This window comes from Mus caroli, chromosome 17 (assembly GCF_900094665.2).
Source record: "Mus caroli chromosome 17, CAROLI_EIJ_v1.1, whole genome shotgun sequence".
Lineage (NCBI taxonomy): Eukaryota > Metazoa > Chordata > Mammalia > Rodentia > Muridae > Mus > Mus caroli.
In genome coordinates, this window is record NC_034586.1 from 74,090,880 (window position 1) to 74,112,051 (window position 21,172).

Consider the following 21,172-nt stretch of genomic DNA (forward strand, 5'->3'; position numbering starts at 1 on the left):
CTCCATGGCCTCTGCATCAGCTCCTGCTCCCTGACCTGCTTGAGTTCCAGTCCTGACTTCCTTTGGTGATGAACAGCAGCATGGAAGTGTAAGCCTAATAAACCCTTTCCTCCCCAACTTGCTTCTTGGTCATGATGTTTGTGCAGGAATAGAAACCCTGACTAAGACAGGGCCCCTGATGAGGAAGTAAAATGCCATAGCTTATCAAATCAAGGTATAACCATTGAAATAGTGACTGTCTCGCCTGAATATTTAAAATACTGGCCCCTGATGCCATTGCCAGTGGAAAAGCCCAAAGCTATCTGAAGCTAAGGCAGTCTCTTCCAGATCGTGTTCATGGGATGTTTAATCCCTAATGTATTGGTTTTAAAAGGCAATGTTTTTTTTGTATCGGTGCTGTCCCTGATGTTTTCCTTGGAACGTTCTCCTGTCGTCATTCTGTTGGTAGGCAAGAAGGCATGTGTGGGTTGGAGAACCATGCCCACGCTGGTTCCTGTCCCACCCCGACTTCCTGTCCACAGCATCTTAGATGAGTGACTTGACTTCCACGGGCCTCGATTTTCTGTAGGATTGAAACAATCACTGTGTCCACTGAGCTGTGGAGATCAAATGGAACTGACTGACTCATGTGAAATACTCATCCTGGTGCCTGGCACATAGCAGTCATCCAGTAAGTGGAAGTTACAAATAATCCAAGCGAGGTATTGAATAGTCGAAGCACATGATGTCATTGTGTGCCTAAGCAGAGCAATGCGGTGGCGTTTGGGAAGAAACAGATTGCGCGTACACACAGTAGCCACACTGAAACTCAGTCCCTAGGTCTGCATTCCTCGCCGGGCTAGGTGCTTTGAGTGGCTTTTTCGTAATCTCACGTAGGCTAAGGACTTCTTACAAGAAAACTTCAGTGACTAGTCATTCATTACCAACACCTTCAAGTTGCATAGACTTCGCCCCTGTTTTTCCATTCTGAAGGTTTCTTAAACCTGTGGTCCATCTAACAACCAACATCTGCTCCAAGTATAGAGTGTCAGCCTCTGCCAAAGTCACTAACTTCTCAAGAGAAACCGAGTAAGAAGCAAAAATATTTCTAGGAAGACACATTAACTAATCTAGAAAGACTCATTAACCAAAATCTATCTTACCATTTCCTGGGCCAGATGGCACCTGCCCTGGTAATTTGGGACTGTCTTGAAAGCAAGAGTCACATCTGCTTGCTTCACATGAAAATTCACTATTAGCACAGTATGGCTTGGTTTTTTAATACCCTATTTGGAGAAACATATTTCGTTGCCATGAAAAGTTTTGGTACTCTGGTTCAGATAGACTTCTCAAGCAAGACCAGGAATGATGTCTTTGACATGGGGCTCAACTAAGAGTCTTGAGTCAGGCTCTCTGCACACCCTGCCATATACTAATTCTGACCCACCTCAAGTCTAGCACCAGCTTAGCCTTTGCTGGGCTCTGAGTGTATTGGGTGGCCTGAGAGTTTCTGAAGGAAGCCAGTGCACATCGGAGCCGACACAAGAAGTGTCTGCCTGCCGGCTGGCATCTACTACACCCTGAACATCTTCACACACAGTTTTTCAAATCCGATCTCAAATCTGAATGAAGTCATTTGCAGATGAACTGAAGCTGAATGTGACATGCTTTAGGGTCTTCAGGGATGAGTCTTTAGGGTCTTTCAGGGGAACCATGATAAACTGGTCTGGTAGCAGTCAGCTCACATGTGTGGGCAGTTCCCCGGGGGCTGCACATTCCTTAGCTGGTCAGAAACTCTGACTCTATCTCTGAGGGACTGCGAGCGCGGGTCTCTCCGTGGGTTGCTAGCCTAATGGGTTCCACTGTGTTTGTGGTCATTTTGCTACTTTGAACGTTTAGTCCTAATGGGATTTAGAAAAGGTATTTGGGTGACAAAGAGCACGAGACTTTAGTTTCTTCACCTATTCTGTGGCCCCAAGTCTCTGCCCGAACCCATCGCCTTCCAAGTATTCGGAGCACTCGTTCTTTCTCTGGTATCATTTTGTAACTGTCCTTCTGGACTCCACTGTGGTCTCGTCCAGCTGCTGAATGAGCATCGTCATAGGCACTGGGTGACGCTGTCTTCAACAGTGGATCGTTGTCGCTGCCTGCACTTTCCTTAGTCTGTTGATTTTGTTCTTCTGAGTGGGGGAGTGCCACTGGGAGCACCACTCTCGAGTGTGAGTGTCGTCCTCCCACACGCTCCTGTGTGTGCGCGGCCGCCCAAGTGTGTGGGGGAGGGAGAGTGTTGAGGTTTCTGTTTCTGAGAGCTTACAGATCCATCCCGGGGGGTGAGGAAGATCCACGGGAGTATCAGAGACTATTGGCTAAAGCCTGACCTGAGCCCCTCGAAAGTCCACTAACTGTTCACTACTTAAAGCCGGAGGGTGATTCCTTATGCTCCACCTTCCCATCTGTATCCCAATTTCTATTTCATAGAAACCCCCCAAGCCTCACCCTCCCTTTCTGCCTAAACCCCCTTGGACACTATACCCCTGCTGCCTTGGCCCGAGAGGGCTTCCATGTAGGCAGATTTCAGTTTCCTTCTGAAGTAAACTAAGAGGGCTCATCGCCATCTCCATAGGAAGGATCTAAAAGTCTCAGCTGACATTCAGAATCCTTAGTTATCCATTCCAGAGGTTATCTCCAATGGATGCGGGCACACGCACCAGACACCCTGATACACCTCCCTTTCCTTCTGAGGTACATTCCCTTAGCTTCTAAACGTCCTCTTTACTGCTTACAGGATAGGCCGAGTGTGCAGTCCTGGGAGAAGTCTCTCTTACCCAGCAGACCTGTCTTCTACCCTCCATACTGTCCGCCTGTGTTTACTTCACACAGTGGTTACTGAGCTGGGCATCGGTGTGGGACCCCCACCCCCACCACACTTTGCGCAGCTACTTGGTCAGGATCCCGCCTGCATCAGCACTGGTGATGAGTGTTTCTTGAATGTGTGGATGCCCTCACGATGCTGAACGCATAATTACCATCCCTAACATCGCAACCTCGCTTTGGAAGCTAATCTTACTGTGTGAGCATGAGGGGCATTGATTTATGAAATATCTTAAGGTGTAATGAGTTTCTGTGCTGAGACCCTAAGACAATAGAGCTTAGTGCTTGGTCTCGAGTCGACCCGCTTTGCACACTCCCCAGCCTTCTGTCTCAGTGCCTCACGCCCTTCCTTCAGAAGAGTACTGGCAGAGGTGCCACCGGCATAAGATGCAGGAAGGATGACAGGCAAGTTGGGGCAAGGAGTTGAGCCTTCTCCTTCCCATTTTCTCACGCAGTTCGGTTCATGGTTGCTCTATCATTGGAGCTAGTTCATGATTTATAATCTGCACAGGCAGCAGCGCTGTTCTCTTCAGGATTGCTTCCTTACTTACTTACAAGGTCGCTGCAGAGTAGACTCCAGATTCAGTGACCTAAACTAGCCTTCATGATGACGACGTCAGAATACTTCCTGAGTTAAGGACACCAAATAACTCTTCCCAACCTACTTCCCACGTATGTTTTAGATATCTTAAGTCCCTTCCCCGCCTTTAAGGATTCCATATTAGCAAGCACTTGTGTCCCGTTTGGTTTGAAAGCCCTCAAATGAGTTGTTAGCTTAATGGATGATTCGGCAAGACACATAGTGTGGAACACGGACTGATACAGCTAAACAACATTTTAGAAGATGCTAGAAAAGTGGGTTTCTCATTCTACCAAAACTTGCCCTGGTGAGCTTTAGGCAGCAGTAATAAAACAGCAGAGAAGAAAATCCTGAGGGTGAGGGTTACGCCTTCTAATCCGTGACACAGGTTCTATTCCTCTGCTTCAGTGTTCTGTTCCCTGTGCTTTGTGTCTGTCCAGTGACCATAGCAACCTCGGGGCCCTCCCAGGAAACACACCAAGCCCCGAGCGCTCCATTTTCCTATAGACTTTTGCCTTTTTCGGTGCACAGCAATGCAGTCTTTAGACTCCGCGCACAAATTTGTCCCAGATATGAAGGTGTCTGTCATCCAGCTAGTCACTGGCCTGGTTGCAGGGCTTCTCTGTGGACCAGCCTGTCTCTGCCTTACTGCTGAATTGTTGATCATTAGACCTGCTCAGAGCCCCAGTCTTAAGCCCCAGACTCTAGGCAGACGAGCTGTTAAATGGGATCGCTATGAATCCGTTAAGAAGAGAAGGAAACTTGCAAGGGAAAGGTTGGCATATGAGGGCAGCAAGAGATGATCTAAACTTCTAAGTAAAATAAATATATGTAAATGTACTCCATTCTCAAGAACCCCAATCTGCTGGTGTTGAGTGGGGAGTGGGTTAGATGAAGTAAAATTGAGTTGGAGGTAGAAATGGCCTTGTTGGTGAGAAACCATGCAGCATCCCTTAAAGGGATGACGGGGACAATTCTCAAGGCTGTCGTGGCTCAGGACATTTCGGCCATTCTCATCCCTTGCTATTCTCCAGCATGGTTTATAAAACACACCAATGGTGATTGGGAATGGGGATTGGCAAGGCCCTGGTTCAGGGAGTGTGCCCAGCAGGCCCCCCATACGCTTTTCTACATCTCATTTCAGTTAGTGACCCTTGCCCAGTGAGCAGCACTCCCATGTGGCTGTTACAGTTGCTCTTCTTGCAGTCCTTGTGTGTTCTTTGTGGACTTCGGTCAGTGGCTGGCCACAAGAAGGAGGTTCTGAAGGTCCAAGGAGAATGACAGACAACCCTATCGGGGCTGGAGGAAAATGGTTCCGCCAGATACTGGAGATCACTAACCATCTTGCAGCTGTGCCCCATAGTATCCCAATAGAAGATGCCTTGATGGTCACTCAGTCACCCTCACCATGTCCTCTTTCTCACTAGAAGACACAATTCCAAAGAAAGTGGTGTGTCACTTCAGTGGGAAGACCTATGCTGACGAGGAACGGTGGGATATTGACAGCTGCACGCACTGCTACTGCCTGCAAGGCCAGACCCTGTGCTCGACCGTCAGCTGCCCACCGTTACCCTGTGCCGAGCCCATCAAGGTGGAAGGGAGCTGCTGTCCAATGTGCCCAGGTATCTAAACCATCATCTTTCTGTGGTCAGGCAAATATGGCTCAGGTAGTGGGGTGAGCCCAGTTAAAATGCTCCTACACAAAGTCCTCAGGATAATTTGCAGAGCTGTGACCAGGGAAGTGAAGGCTGTACCTGTCCTAATTTTCATACTCTACCCATAAAATGAAGTATAGCCACACAAGTATAGCCCACCCATTAAAGGAGCCTGCTCTGTCAGAATAGCACAGAATGTTTTTAGTGCAGTGTTGGACCTGGCTAAGGAAAAAGACCTCAGATCAAACACAGACAAGAATACGAATGCGTATCAGAACAAAAATGGAAGATTTGCAGTTAAAGAGGATAGAACTGGATCATTTGTTTTTAGCTCAGCAGTTTGAGCCCCTGCCCCACTGTGATCTGTAGTCTTTTCCCAACCCCTCAGCTGAACCTTTCTCCTCCCATGTGTCAGGTAACCACAGAGCACACCCTCTGTCATGTCTCCGCCCCTCCTTCTCCCTCACTCCCTCACATCAGCTGCCTTATTCAATCTCTCACTTTCAAACCCCCACAGTCCTCACAGCTGCCCAGACCCCTCTCCCCTACCACCACCAACTTCCCCCCCCCCCCCCCCCCGCCATCCTCTACTTTCCTATCCCTGTGCCTCCTGCCAAAACAGCTCCTTTATCCTCTGCCTTAATCCCAGAACTGCAGGGCCTTAACCTTCACCGGGACAGCCTCTGGGCAGTGTTCCCAATCGGATCCCATGCACACCAGAGACTTCCCAGGCAGCCTGGACCACACATAGGCTCTCAGTCCAAGCGAGGCCCACAGTGAACCAGGAGCCTTTTCATGCTCACCTTGAGGCTCCTGTCTCCCTTGCAGTGATCATGGATCTTGGTTGTGTATAGGACAATGATCTGGGGTCTGTGTCAATTTAAAAATACAGCTGAACTGTGATACTTTAAAATAGGGCAGCTAGACAGTGCTTAACTGAATTTTGCTGGCCTTTTGTTGGGTCTTATGCACATAACCCTATCTGAGCACTTCTGAGAACTAGCTACCGTAAACGGACAAGTCCTTTATAGCTCTCATCATGCTTGGGGAATAAGGACCCTTGCTGCTGGTTGGACCTTCCTCCCTGAAGCGTTCTGCACTTGGCTTCAGGGTCACTGACTCTTGTCCTCTTCCCTTGTTCCCAGTGTTCCTCCTCTTGTTCGCTCTCCCAATCTCTCCTCAACTGATCACCTACCAGAAATTGGGAGCAAAACCAAGTTTATCTTAACCATTACAGCAAGAACAGTCGCAGTATTTCAGACAAGGGGTGGGTGATGTTCAAGACAACAACCTTACAACTCTTGGTCCAGGCCATGCGGGCAAAGTTCCTAGTAGCCATGGCCCTGGAATGCTTCACAGAAGAAGGGTTTGAGGAAGACTTTAAAGGTTGAATGGTCTCTCTTAGTTGGAATGAAGAAGTCTTCTATCCAAAGACCCCAAAATAGGAGAGGTCAAGCCAGTGACCCTAGGGCAAATGAGTTCTAGAAGCAGGTGCAAAACATAAATGGTGGCCAAGATGTCTAGGGCCTTGGATGTCTAATGAGTTTATATTTGACCTTTGAAGGGGTAGGGAGGGCCAGTTTTGAGCAGATGTATCACATGAATAACCAGGTCATGTCTTAGGGAGATTGATGGGGGTGGGGTGTACTTGAAGAACCAAATATGGAGACAGATGCCAGTGTCACTGTGATGCACACAGAACTATGAAGCCCACATCTGACACAAGAAAAGGCTGGTCGAGTAGGGAAGTCTGTTCCTTCCAACACCGTGGGAAATGCTTTCTCACCATTAAAGCCAGCTACTGGTTACAGGAGTGAGCCATGGAAATGGGGAGAGCAAGTCGTTCACCTCCCAGTCCAATGGCATTGAATTGAAGGCCCTGATTGGATAAAGTACATTAACACCAACAATAAGCAGCTCTCTTTCCCATCATCTCTCAGCTGAAACGCTTTCTTCTTTTAGAAATGTATGTGCCAGAGCCAACCAATGTACCCATTGAGAAGAAAAATCATCGTGGCGAGATTGACCTGGAGGTCCCCATGTGGCCCACCCCAAGTGAAAATGACATCATCCATCTCCCTAGAGGTAAACACTGATGTCACTTGAGAGCTGTCCTGTCTTGTGATCTGCTTTGTTTATTCTTGATTTTAAAAAAAAAAAATGCTATATTTTCGAATGCCTGGGGAAAGTGCATTAACCAGTCTGGGGAAGACCATGGTCGAAATATATTAAATACCTCAGTGTCATGTGTAGAACATTGGGTAAATGTGCCCTTGCTGGTCCTGTAGACTCCAATGCTTAGTGATGAGGGGAATGGATATAGTCCTAGTCAGAAGAGCCCGACGTGACATGTACGTGTAGGAACGTGGCAGAGGAAGGAAGCATCTCACCGCCCCTTGGGCAGGCAGCATCACTATTCTGGGTTTTCACCTCATGAGAGTTTTAAGTTTATTACAGAGCTGATTTCTACAGAGTTATTTCATTCCTTTCTTCCTTTCAATTGTATACACTATAAACATGTGAGTTTGCTTCTTGTTAGCTCTGAGCAAAGCCTGGCTAACTTCTGTTACCACTTCCCTTAAAGGAGACGAGGCTAAATTCATGCTAAGCCCTGGCTCAATACTGCCTCCTGTTGACTCCAAACATGCTTTCAACATCATTGTGCAGTTTTTCTATTTCTTTTGGAAGGAGTGATGTGTATTGTGCGAGAGATGAATGATCTTGTTACTTTAGACATTATAAACATTATCTTTGGATCAAGCCAGATGACCACAGAGCCAAACTCCTATACCCAGGATTCCAGTTCTGACTGGACACACAGTAGGCGTGGTCAGTGTATGTGCCCTTGTTGGAGACTTTGAGCTCCAGGCACCACAGCAGCCTCCCCAGCTGTAGTCTGCTGGGGACCTGTGCATCACATAGCAGCTGTTAAAGTCCACAAGCAGAAAATAAACACTTCTTCTTGGTAATTCATTTTGTTTTGATCTGAATGGTGTAGGTCATGTTGATGATTTTTTTTTTTTTTTTTGGTTTTTCAAGACAGGGTTTCTCTGTGTAGTCCTGGCTGTCCTGGAACTCACTCTGTAGAACAGGCTGGCCTTGAACTCAGAAATCCGCCTGCCTCTGCCTCCCGAGTGCTGGGATCAAAGGCGTGCGCCACCACGCCCGGCTTATGTTGATGATTTTTATCTCTGGTGTTTTCTTGGAGTCCAGGGAAGCTCAAAGTTAACTTGTCATGATATGTTATTTAGCATCCTAACAGAATAGAAAGATGTAAGTTTGTAAAGAAGAGCTGTCAGTTCCTCACTAGGATTTTCCTTAATTGACTGCCCAATCTTCAAAGATGCCGCAGAGACCCAGTCCTGGTATCACTTAGAGTATGGGAAAACAGCCTTTCTTTTAGTTGTTTTGTATTTAAAACCTAACCCATCGATGAAGTATTTTGTTGTAGGTGTTTTCCTTCATGATGGTCTTCCTTTCTTTCTCTTTCTATTGAATGTTACCGACTGGACCGGCTGACTTGAGATGTGTCCTTCCCAACCTTTCCCTCCTCTCTGTGTTCACAACAGCTTAGGATCCATAGCCCTAACACCACAGAGCTGTGATTTGTAAGCTGAGTTTCCAGGACAATCAGTATGGCCTCTGTCATTCACTCGCGGGCCCCGAGACCTGACTGGAATGGTTGTTTGAAAGAAAATAACATTAAAGCGACAGAGTAGTACATTTCCCGTATCTCTTTTCCATATCACTTGTGCTTTGGTTTTTGCAGTACTGGAGGTCAAACCGAGGTCTTTGGGCGTAGCAGGCAATCACTAGTACTGAGTTGTTACGCCTCCAGCTTTGCAAGATCATCTTTAGAGTATTTTTGTAACATGACTATTTTGGGTTTGTGGTATGGTGTGTGCATGCAGAGGTCAAAGGAGAACTTTGAGACTCGGTTTTCTCCTGCCACATTTATGTGGATTCTGGGGACCCAGCTTGGGTCATCAGGCTTGTCCACACTCCACCAGCTGAGCCATCTCACCAGCCTAAAAAAACATTTTAAAAGAATAGAAGGATACTCTTTCTAAAGAACTATTGTTCCCCTTGTGCTTCTGCTGTGGCTCATTAAGGCAAGATAAAAGTATTTTTCAATAAATTTATTAAACATAAGCATTTTTCCTTAGAACTTATCAAACTAACCTATCAACTCAGTTGTCTCATGACTGATCTAATTAAACCTAGCTTCTCCTACATACTTTGTTCTGGTCTCTGTAAGTAGAGAACAAAGCTGCTGCCTTTCAAAAATCTTAACATACACGTGCATGCTAATAGTAGATATATATATTCATATACACATACATATACATATATACATATATATATTCTCATTATAATACATAATATATATTCATTGTATTGAGATATTTTAATGTTAGTAACAAACATGTTTAAGTTGTCTAATTTTAATCACTTTAAAATCTATCCAACGTTTTATAATTTCCTAATTAGCTGCAGGAAATATCTTCTTGGCCAGTCAGTAACATTCTTACCTCGTGTTTTAATTTTTGTTGCAAGTTTTCCCTTAATCCTATTTACCCTCTAAGTCCTTTACTCTCTAAGAGCTCTCTTTGGCTCAACATTAGACCCTAATCATCTTTTTAGCCCAGAATACCAGGAAGTAATAAAAGCAAGCTGCTGATCTCCATTTGCCGTGTAATTAAAATAATCCTCTAAAATTCTGGTTGGAGTACCAAGTGCTTGTTTCTTCTCTCCTAGATATGGGTCACCTCCAGGTAGATTACAGAGATAATAACAGGCTGCATCCAAGCGAAGACTCATCACTGGATTCCATTGTCTCCGTTGTGGTTCCCATAATAATATGCCTGTCCATCATAATAGCTTTCCTGCTCATCAACCAGAAGAAGCAGTGGGTACCACTGCTGTGCTGGTACCGGACACCAACCAAGGTGAATGATGAGTGATACTAAGTGAGCTTCCTCTCCTGTTTCCCTACACTTCCTTAATAGGTTTTATATTAGGCAATGCCTTTTTTTTATTCTGCAAGTCTTAACATCAAGTATTTATCAAGCTGTAGCAAGCAAGCTTATAATACTTGCCCAGGGCTGGATTGAACACCGGGTAAAAACCTGTCACCCAGTAGTTAATGAGTCCTGACTTCTCACAGACAGAACTTCTTGGATATACTTTTACTGTGGTTAAAGGAGGTTAAAGCTGGTATCTGCTGGGGTGAGTCCTAATTACCATTTATATTTGAAGCCACAACTTGATCATCGTCTAGTGTTTCTCGTCACTCTGAGTCTTTGAATGGGAAGAGAAAGAAACCATGAAAAGAGGGGAGATGACAGGAGAGAGAGGATGCTGAAGGTGCAGAGATGTCAGGTAGACGTAGCACAAGAGTGCAGAGAGGGCAGGGTGAACAGGACAGCATGAAGACCCTGAAATAACACGATACAAGGTCCAGAGGCGGCTTCTAACCAAGGGACAAAAACGTTTCTGTTTTAATCAAAGGACCTCTTAGCCAAGCCTGGTTTAAAAGGAAGAAAAATGTATACTAAGGAAGTAAGCAGTTTCCAAGTCTACTTCTGCCTTTTGCATTTAAGTTTCTAAATTACACAACCTGAATATTTCTTCCAACCTCCCCCAACCCAGCACAGTGAGCTCCCCCTTGCAAATAAATTTTGTGTCTGTTTCGTGTGTTTGTGTGTGTGTGTGTGTGTGTGTGCGCGCGCGCGCACGCATGCGTGCACACGCACACATGGACACAGCATTTATACTAAACACATGACCAGATCACAACATGGTGCTGAGCAAGGGAAGGCACAGTTTCCACTCTCCAAAGCTAGGGACAAACACTATTATCAAGTCATGAGCTGGCAGGGTACAGAAGCTGGCCCAACCCAGGCGACCATTCTCGTGCAGCACACGTGTGTAGAAATCACTATTTTGCTTTGAAATCTGCCTGCCTGGTGACTTCTACCAATTTGTAACCCTCTTAAATGAAGCCTACAGTCAAGGACGTGGAAATGGTTACTGTGTCATTTCACCAGTGAACATACAGGCACAGCTACATTAAGACATTGCACCCCATGGACACTAGCCATCACCCAATGGTGAAACCATTGTATCAGCTGACTTGGGTCTGTGTTTCTGTTCACTTGGCATATAGAAGCAAGCTAATTCTTTGTGGGTTTTTGTTTCCCCCATCTCTCACTGAACAGCCTTCTTCCTTGAATAATCAGCTGGTATCTGTGGACTGCAAGAAAGGCACTCGAGTCCAGGTGGATGGTCCCCAGAGAATGCTAAGAATTGCCGAACCAGATGCTCGATTCAGTGGCTTCTACAGCATGCAGAAACAGAACCACCTACAGGCAGACAACTTCTACCAAACGGTGTGAACACGGGCAGCAGCGCCGATGAGGTTCCGAAAGACGGAGAAAGACGAAAATCTGCTCTTTAAAGTAAACTAGGATTTGCGCACTTGCTTAGTGTCTTGTGTCAGATTGCGACCTGGTGTCCAGCGCTAGGGGCTGGACTGGGATGGGCTCTGTCTACAGCACTGTGCAGAACAAACATTCCCACTTGGCCTCAAGATAACTGACCACATGTTTTCATAGAACCAAAGTTTTAAAACTTGCTAAAGTATATTTGCTTGTAAGATAGCTGTAGAGACATTTTGGGGAGGGGAGAAAGAGTTTGGTGGGGGAAATGGGTTGGGAGGGTAGTGTTGGGAAGAAAAAAAAATGGTCAGCTTGGCTCGGGGAGAAAGCCAGTAAAAAAATAAAAGCAATCTATGGCCCAGAGGAATTTCTTTTTCCTGTTACTCTCAAGACTGTTGGTTGCTGCAAAGGTAGGGCCTGAATGAGCAGGATCACCAAAGGCCTTGCAACCGAGCTGCCATACCACACCAGACAAGTGCATCAGAACTCTCGATAGCCATCCCAGGTCTAAAGCCACAAGTTTCTATACAGTCACAGCCGCAGTAGGCAGTGAGGAAGCCAGGGAGATGGAGAGCAACATTTCTCGAAAGCGGGTTCTTAAGGATGTATTCACTTTTTGCTGCTGCTGTTTTCTTCCGTGCCAACCAGCCAGTTCCTAGGAGACACAGCAGATTGAGTAGGAACGAGGTCACCTCTTGACCTGACCACTGGAGCTTTGCTCGCTACGTGACAGGAAGGGCAACGGCGAAGGACACCAGGCATTTCCAGGGGCTACACTTCATTGTTCCTTGTTGTTTTCTTCTGTGCTATCATTGGTTGTTCATAGTTTTGTTAAAGCTCTAGCTTAAGAAGAAACTTTTGAGAAAAAGAAAAAAAAGGACTGTTTGGGATTTTTTTTTCCTTATTATATACTGATTCTACAAAATAGAAACTACTTCATTTTAATTGTATATTATTCAAGCACCTTTGTTGAAACTCAAAAAAAAAAGATGCCTCTTTAAATTTTAGCAATTATAGGAATATTTATGTAACTATCTTATGCTTCAAAAACAAGAGTATTTGTGTGCATGTGTATATAATATATATACATATATATTTATACACATACAGTTTATGTTTTCCTGTTGAATGTATTTTTATGAGATTTTAACCAGAACAAAGGCAGATAAACAGGCATTCCATAGCAATGCTTCTGATCACTTAGGGTTTTTTGAATAACATGATCTCATTTACCTGCAGTTTAATTGCAAAGGAAAGGTTGTGTGTGTGTATGTGTGTGTGTGTGTGTGTGTGTGTGTACATGAGCGTGAGTGTATACATATGGAGCAACAGCAGTTCACATGCTATGGAAAGGATATTCCTTTATTAATTTTTTCTTCTTCATTTGGATTTTCTTTCACCTGGTTTCCAGTTTGCTCACTGACCAGAGGCAATGATGCCAGCGTTGTGTCTGCATCACTAATCAGCTCCTGGATTTTTTTTTTTCTTTCAAACAACTGTTTGAAACAACTACTGGAATATTGTCCACAATAAGCTGGAAGTTTGTTATAGTTTGCCTCAAATATAACTGACTGTATGCTATAGTGTTAACTTTTCAAACAGCTCTTAGCACTTTTATACTAATGACCCACTCGTGCATTGATTTTCCTTTAAAAATGCTTGTTGTGAAAGACACGGATACCCAGTATGCTTAATGTGAAAAGAAGATATGTTCTGTTTTGTAAAGGAACTTTCAAGTATTGTTGTAAATACTTGGACAGAGGTTGCTGAACTTAAAAAAAATTAATTTATTATTATAATGACCTAATTTATTAATCTGAAGATTAACCATTTTTTGTCTTAGAATATCAAAAAGAAAAAGGTGTTCTAGCTGTTTGCATCAAAGGAAAAAAGATTTATTATCAAGGGGCAATATTTTTATCTATTTCCAAAATAAATTTGTTAATGATATAATGTTACTGAGATAGATTTACATCAGCCTGATTAGAATAAAATTTTGTTGACAAATTTATCCATTCCTGGCATAAGAGAAAAAAAAGAACTTTATCAAAAAAATTGTAAATGCTTGCTTTTTGTTTGTTTTTTTTTTTCAATCATGCCCATATGAAAATACTAACAGGATATAGGGCAAGGTGTAAATTTTTTTTATTATTTTAAAGATATGATTTATCCTGAGTGCTGTATCTATTACTCTTTTACTTTGGTTCCTGTTGTGCTCTTGTAAAAGAAAAACAAATATAATTTCCTGAAGAATAAACCGGGCATATAGCACTTGGAGTGCACCAGAGTTCTGTAGTTTTGTTTTGTCTTGTTTTCGTACAGCAGAGCTGGGAAGTGATGGTTTACATCCTGGCTTTCGGCAGCAAATAAACAATAGCTCCAAACCACGTGCTTCAGAAAGACTTCCAAGCCAGGCTGAAAACACAGTGGTCTCCCAGCGCTGCCTGCTCAGTGCACCTCCAGCAGCAATGGGAACCCTAGGTATCCCCTCAGCAAGCGGCCTTTCCCCATGGCCTCCTGCAGAAGGCTGCTCTTAGACTGCACTGCACAGGCATGCTGCTCTAGGAAGACAAGTGCCTGCCTGCTCTCAGCCCTAAGTGAGAAGCGTGCTCAGTATTCAAATAGTACTGCAAACACCAGACCTCCTCGGGTTTTCGAATATCTCCATACATAGGGAGATCCCTTAGAGATGGGACCTAAGTAAGAAAAGTCTCTGTGTTTTACAGATATGCCTTTTAGACATAGTCTCTGGGTAATTTAAGTAACACTGTTGTTTGAGACCTGCCCCACGACTCCAGCTGTGCAGCCTTGCACATGACACTCAGGGTAGCCCATTGGTGCTCACAAACTTTCAGACTTTGAAACTGTGAATCTAAGATTTGGATGCTTAACCCATCAGAACTATGTCATGGCAGGTTTAGTTTTTGTTTGGTGGAGCATCCTATGCAGTTTACTCCCGAAGAATAAGGTGTTTATAAGACAAAGTTGGGGAGCCCATGTGAAAAGAACAGACTTGGTGGAGAAGAGCAGCCACTCCAGAATGAGCTATAAACAGGCCAAGGGCAGCTATGCGTCCTTCAGAGCTCTGTTTCTTTAAGGCACACGACAAATTCTACTCTAATCCATTTCTTAAATTATTAATACTGTGTCTTCAGCAATTCAAAGGGACCTGGCAAATAGTCTCCCATCTCCACTATCAGGCAGGGCACTGAAGTCCAAACTCCTAGGAACAGCTGATGCCAGATGCCATCAGACTTCAATCTGAGCCCCAGCATTTCACTGGCTGGGGACAGGAATGTAGACAACCTGTATACATGAGACTCTGAGGTGGGAAATTCTCCTAACTACACTCATTTGCAGTGGTGGGGGGCTGCCTCAGCTCTTTGGATTCTCATTGTCCAGCTAAATAGGAAGATGGCTTGTCATTCCACGGCCGTGTAGCATGATCTGCAAAGGTCACTTTTCCTGCTTCAGCATACTAAGCTAAGGAGAGCCTCCCCAGAGAGCACACTTTAGTAGTGGACTCTACACCAAGCCCAAGAAGAGCTCTGTGAGGGCAAACCCAAACAAAAACTCAAGACTCCGAAGTGTGTAGATAATTTTATTAAATGCCTCTGACTTGATTGAAACTGGCAAAACGTGTTCATGATTAGTGTTGCAGCCATTAGCAGCTTTTTCTAGAAAAGCACACAGGTGTAAAGAAACCTGAGCACACCCATGAGGAAAGGTAGTACCTCAGCAGCTCCTTAAGCACCTTAGAGGCATGAACCCCTTCCCAGACACGCTTCCTCACAGGACAGACACACTCAAAGTTCGTCATGATTCTCAATGGCATCCCAATGGCTCACATGCCAATAAGGGTGAATCAGGCAGAAATTACAAAACTTAGTTTCCAACAGTGTCCGGCGTCCACAGTTAGGTGAGAGCAGTGCAGGTGGGTGGCACTCTGCCTCACAACAGCTGTGCTGAGTCGCTGCTTCTGGACAACACTGGTAGGTAACACTCTGAAGATGCTCTAAAACACTGATCCTCACCCTCACTGAACAACAGCTACAGTTGGACCGCCCAGTGCTTTAGTCTAGTTCTTCAGTGCAGTTCAGATGGAGGAATTCAAAACTGACAGCCACACTGTCAAAAACAACAACATGCACGATTAATTCATGTCCCTCTCCTTGACTGTTAACCTAGAAACAAGTTCACATTTACCAAAACCTATCTCTAGAATTCAAGAGTACTCGTGATGCTATAATGTGATGGATTAGTGAAGTCATGATCTATTAATACTGAGTTGCAAATCCAAGTTCAAGTGTGCTGGGTCTCCAAAAGCCGGGACTCGTGGCAGCATGTTCCAGAATAACACCAGAGGAAGTCAAGCCTGCCTGGGGCTCACAGAACAGGAAGCGGCTCCCACTATAATGTTGCTCTATGTCGGACACAGAACTACAAGAAAGAAAAGAAACAGGTGGAAATGTATCTCCTGCATATACCTGGATTAAACATGAAGTGGTATAAACATTCTATATGTATGTGAAGACTGCCATTGTGTAATGAAGACTGCATACTAATGCAAGCATCTGTAACAGCATTTTTAAAAGACTTTAAGAAGTCAAAACCAACAATGAGAAGTTCTCTAAGACACAGTAATTAGAATTCTCCAGAAATGAGACACCTAAAGGCCATGTCTCTTGAGGTAGTAGTATACCAGCTATGAGCCCATGACTCCAGCCCCATCCCGTAAGTCCCTTCCACAGCACAGGTTGGGGAAGTCAATGGTATGAGAGTAGACACTCCCATTTCCCTGTTGGCCCAGGGCGTCAGCAGCAGCAGGAGGATGGTAATTAAGTGAGGGTTGCATTTGCCCACCAGTACCCGGTCCACCTTTGGCCAAATGGGGTCACTTTGAGTTCTCTCACTTCTCACCCTTGCATTAAAAGTAGGGAGGTATTTTTACACAGCTAAGCCATGAGTTAGGACAGTAAGACAGCCAGCTAAGCCACAGGAGAAAACACATCGCTCTCCACTCCGAGCAACAGCCCCTCCCACACAGAGTCTGATTACTGGTCCCGAGGAAAATCAACAGTTGACAGGCTGGGTGGAAAAGAGCATTTTATTACCCACAAGCCCACACTGGCACTTCCACCAAGTCCTCAACATCTCTCCATACTGTTCCCTCTTTCATGTTCTAGACTACAGCACCATTGCTGGAGTCAGTTCTGGCTGCTTTTCTGCCCAGTCTTCACAGCATAAGGCAGACAGAAGCACAACACATGCATAGAACAGCTCATAGGAAGCAGGTACATCCAGCCAGCGAGGGCTTAGACAGCCAAGCCAGAGTGGAAGGCACAAGCCAAGGAAGGGGACACCTGCCTCCCCAAGCGGGAGGACAAGATTTACAGTCATGGTCCTAGGTTTTCAAAGATCCCCAGCCTGTGCGATGTGGACCATAGGCTCTGATATTTGCAGCCCACATCTCACCCAGAGCCTTGTTCCCCAGGCCATAACATCCTCCTGAAGCCACTGTCTGGCTGCCCTGGCAATGCCCTCTAGATCCACTGTAATTTAAGACTGAGACGTGTTCTTTACGCTCGTCTCATTCCTGTTTCATGTCTAGAACAAACCTCGGAGCTGTCCAGCTTTCATACCATGGCTAGCACAACACAAAAGCAAACAAAGATGTCAGGTACAAAAGAAAAAAATCATTAGTTCAATCAGGAGAAAAGGCCATCCATCAGAAAACAAAACCGTCTTTAAAAAGGTGTCGCCTCAGCCCTTTCCTGCCATGTAACCCGCTGGCCAGCGCAGGCTGCTGCTCTCCGTGTCAGGTCTCTCTGAGTGATACTTCTGTATCGTTCACCATGGGCCCTTTCCAGTTTATGAAACCAGCTGAGTAGATAGCAAGTGTCTCAGAAGTCAGAACACTCTTCTCCCCTAGTAACTGACGGACAGAAGACACAGCAAACATCCTGCAAAGTCAACTAACTACATAATAGTCAAATCTGCTCCATAAATAATTGCTACCTGTAGCATTAGACCCACGGAACAGCATTCACTTCTTCTATAACTTGGTGAGCTCTCGGGTCCCTTCGACTGAGGAGGGACCATTTGGATGTTTGCTCTTGGCACAGGGAGGCCCGTGATCTTCTGTCTTCTTTTCCCTCCTCAGTATCCACAGCCTGTGTGGTCAGGATGCTTACAGCCCACAGCTCACCACTGAGACCTCCTGACTTTCCCTCCCCTTCTCTACCTGAAGCCTTAGTCTCTTCTCTGAACAGTTCTCTCTCCTTCACCACCCACCCTGGCATATCTGTCCTTCCTTTTCTACTGCCCTCAAGATGATTAGAGACCACCCTTCCCACGCTTCACAGGACCAACATCTCCATACCAGATACTCAGAAAGTTGGTCAATGCCATTTTTTAAATTTTTAAGAAATACTTTATTTTATTTTATTTTATCTTTTGAGACAGTGCCTCACTATGTACTTCCTGGCTGGCATAGAACTCTCCATGTAGATCAGATTGGAGTAAACTCAGAGACCTACTTTCCTCTCTGCTCCAAAAGCCAGGATTAAAGGTGTGCATTACCAAGTCCAGAGCCCAGTGTCTTTTTAATACATTCCTAATTCCTGCTCCAGTGGATGTTCACCACTCAGCTTTGGGACTTCTTTCCAGCTCAGGATCTCAAACAGAAGGTAAATTCTATAGAGCCCTAACGGCAGTCATACATCCCTTGCCTTCCTACCATCACTCAGCGTTAACAAAGTTGTGCATGCTTTTTGTCAACAAGATGATACATCTCCTGAGTAAGCACAGCCCGTCAGCCACTGCATCCACAGCATCCAAGAGCTCACCTCTCATATACAGTCGGTTAACAACTCAGCTGTCAGTATACAGTCAGTTAACAACTCCCTTTCAGTATACAGAGGATTAACAACTCACCTCTCAGTATACAGTCGGCTAACAACTCACCTCTGAGGATACAGCCGGTTAACAACTCCCTTTCAGTATACAGCAGGTTAACAACTCACCTTTCAGTATATAGTCGGTTAACAAGCTTGGAACTTTCTCACTGTCCTCCTTCATGGCTTGCAGAACTGCCAAACAAGAAAAAGAGAATGACAATAACTTAGGATCCAGATCAGAAGTTACATGTCTTTTCACAGTTGTAGCCTCAATACTAACGGATGACGTGGTGTGACTGATTCACACGGTTTACAGAATCTCTTCTAGGTAAGAGAATATGGTGAATCTCAGTGGAGACGTGGGAATCATTTCCCTCGGCCAACATTCCCAAGCACTGGAGGTAGGAACGAGGGCCGGGCCATTCATGAGGCATCTGCTTTGTTCCAGTGCATGCTGGGAAGTGAAGGACAGTGAGGTGTGCACTTGGATGAGCCCTGTTACCCTCACAGGTCCTTGGAACTGGAGGAACCTTCTGGAGAAAGGGGAGAATTAACTGTACTCTCCAAAGAGTACACTAGGGAGATTTAGTGAAAAAATTGAAAAATCAATGAAAAAAGGCCTAGAAGGCAGCTCCAAGCATCTAAGAAGAAGATAAGGAACCATTTTCTAAAAGGAGGTTTTGTTGTGTGTGTGTGTGTGTGTGTGTGTGTGTGTGTGTGTGCGCGCACACACGTGCGTGCCTGCCTGCCGGTCTCTGTGTGTATGACTGTATGTATAAGAGAATACACATACACACATAATGATATTGCTGGGATCAAACCTAGGGCTTCATGTATGCCAGACTAAGTGCTAACACTGAGGCACACCTGCCTGCCAGCCTGATGTTCTGTTCTTGGTGAATACCAAACTTGAAGACTGAAACACCAGCCACTCAGCATCAATTTTTCAGTCTCGGTTTCTAATCTAAACCAGCAAGGGAGAGCCACATTCTCAATTGTACCTTCCTAGTTAATGTTTTCCCTGGATGTATGAGAAGTTCACACAGTGTAACTGTTAAATCAGCCCTCTGGGGCTTTGAACCCTGGCTCCAGCACTTCTCTAATTATGAATAAGGTACTTTACCACCCTGTGTACCAAGCTTCTCGTCCATAGCAGGGGGATAATAATTAGGTCTAACTCAGGGGCTTGGTGAATGAGGATCCAGTGCCTCATTATGTACAGACAACATATAGGGCCCAGTGTTAACCATAAGGAGCTAATGGAACTCTCATGACTACAATTATCATCATGCTCTGACTCCCTTCCCACAGCTTTTATGAGGAAGGCCACAGAAGCACAAATGGCTTTTCCTCTATGGCAACAGCAGAGGCCCCAGTAAACCCAAATGTCTCTACCATCACATCTAATCTGCCTTAGAGTGGATATCATTCTGTCACCCAAAGTTGCTCCAAAAACAACTGTGTCCATCTAGGAAACTATCACCTAAGAGTGTTCTAGACATGGAACTGCAATGACTGTCTCGTCCCTGAGCTGCAGCTCCTGGGCTCAATAGTTGCAGTTGAATATGCGGTATTTACTCTCCCTTCTTTAGACAATCGGTAGGCTCAGCATTTCTGCTTTTAGGCTTCAGCCTTTGGTTTTTTTTTTTAACTTCTCTCTAAAGTGACATTCCAGGAGCTGGGGTCATTCAGGGTGCAGTTGCCCAAGAACTAAGAGCCTCGGCCCTGTAACTAACCATCTTCTGTGATCTTGGACACACACAACTGTGCAAGCTCTTGCTGAAAATGAGAAGGCTGACCTCCCACCCAGCTGAGCTCTGGCTTCTTCATCTTACACTGACTGGCATCCCTTGATTTGCCTATATCATAAGGTAATATAAGACTTTCCATGCACTGCTCGCCATGAAAAAGTATAAACAACCAAGGTTAGCAGGCAGCGAGTGGCTTAGAGGAAGCTGCCTGTCCCTCCTGCCCCTATGTCACTAACAGAATCCACACACATGATACACATTTCCCTCTAATAAGAAACCATACAATTTACAATTAGAAGTAATGTCAACAAGTCTAATCCTTTCTATTTTGTTTGTTTCTTTTGAGACAGGGTCTCACTCTGTGTAGCCTAGGATGGTCAGATCTCAGAACCTCAGGCGATCCTCCCACCTCAGCCCCTCAGTGCTGCCTTACATATGGGAGCCAAACTGCGGGGCTCAATCTCTTCACTTCCTCTGTTTATGAAATGTGGACAACTGTGCTTAGGTGTTTGTTTGCTTGTTTGGTATAGGGATGTTATCCACATATCCTATATGTGTCTGGCACCTGTGGAGGCAGAAGAGGACATCAAAACTCCTGGAATTAGAGTTCCAGACAGTTGTGAGCTGCCATGTGGCTGCTAGAAATTGAATCTGGGTCCTCTACACCAGCCAGTGCTCTTAACCACTGAGTCATCTCTCCAGCCCATGCTAAGGTGATTGTGACTTGCTCTGAATCAGACATAATTTATTTACTATAGGATAAATTGAGAAATATTTTTATTATAATATTCCACTTCTACCAAGAGAGAGAAAGTGACTTCCAAGAATACCCCTGAAAATAAAGAGCAGCCAGGTTTCTGTGGCTGTTTATGACTATTCTAAGACATACTCAACATTATGTATATTTATTAATCTCACAAATCATTTTAAATTCACCCCCATATACTGGCAGAGTATCTATCTGTCTGTTTCGTTCGTTAATGTACCTAGAAAACAG

At 44.9% G+C, this 21,172-nt stretch overlaps 2 protein-coding genes across 4 annotated transcripts in view; one reads left to right on the top strand and one right to left on the bottom strand.

The window, feature by feature from the left end:
• Positions 1 to 13,813, top strand: part of Crim1 (cysteine rich transmembrane BMP regulator 1) — a 179,786-nt gene extending 165,973 nt beyond the window's left edge. For both annotated transcript variants that reach the window (XM_021186083.2, XM_029471628.1), the window contains 4 exons: positions 4,858 to 5,052; positions 7,048 to 7,170; positions 9,844 to 10,034; positions 11,307 to 13,813. In XM_021186083.2, the coding sequence (XP_021041742.1) occupies positions 4,858 to 5,052; positions 7,048 to 7,170; positions 9,844 to 10,034; positions 11,307 to 11,483 (686 nt within the window). In that variant the 3' untranslated portion in view covers positions 11,484 to 13,813. The remainder of the gene's footprint in view (positions 1 to 4,857; positions 5,053 to 7,047; positions 7,171 to 9,843; positions 10,035 to 11,306) is intronic.
• A 1,293-nt stretch (positions 13,814 to 15,106) lies between these two features.
• The window catches only part of Fez2 (fasciculation and elongation protein zeta 2), a 40,393-nt gene continuing 34,327 nt past the window's right edge, over positions 15,107 to 21,172 (bottom strand). For both annotated transcript variants that reach the window (XM_021186402.2, XM_021186403.2), the window contains 2 exons: positions 18,551 to 18,616; positions 15,107 to 15,965 (listed from right to left, as the gene is read on the bottom strand). In XM_021186402.2, the coding sequence (XP_021042061.1) occupies positions 15,949 to 15,965; positions 18,551 to 18,616 (83 nt within the window). In that variant the 3' untranslated portion in view covers positions 15,107 to 15,948. The remainder of the gene's footprint in view (positions 15,966 to 18,550; positions 18,617 to 21,172) is intronic.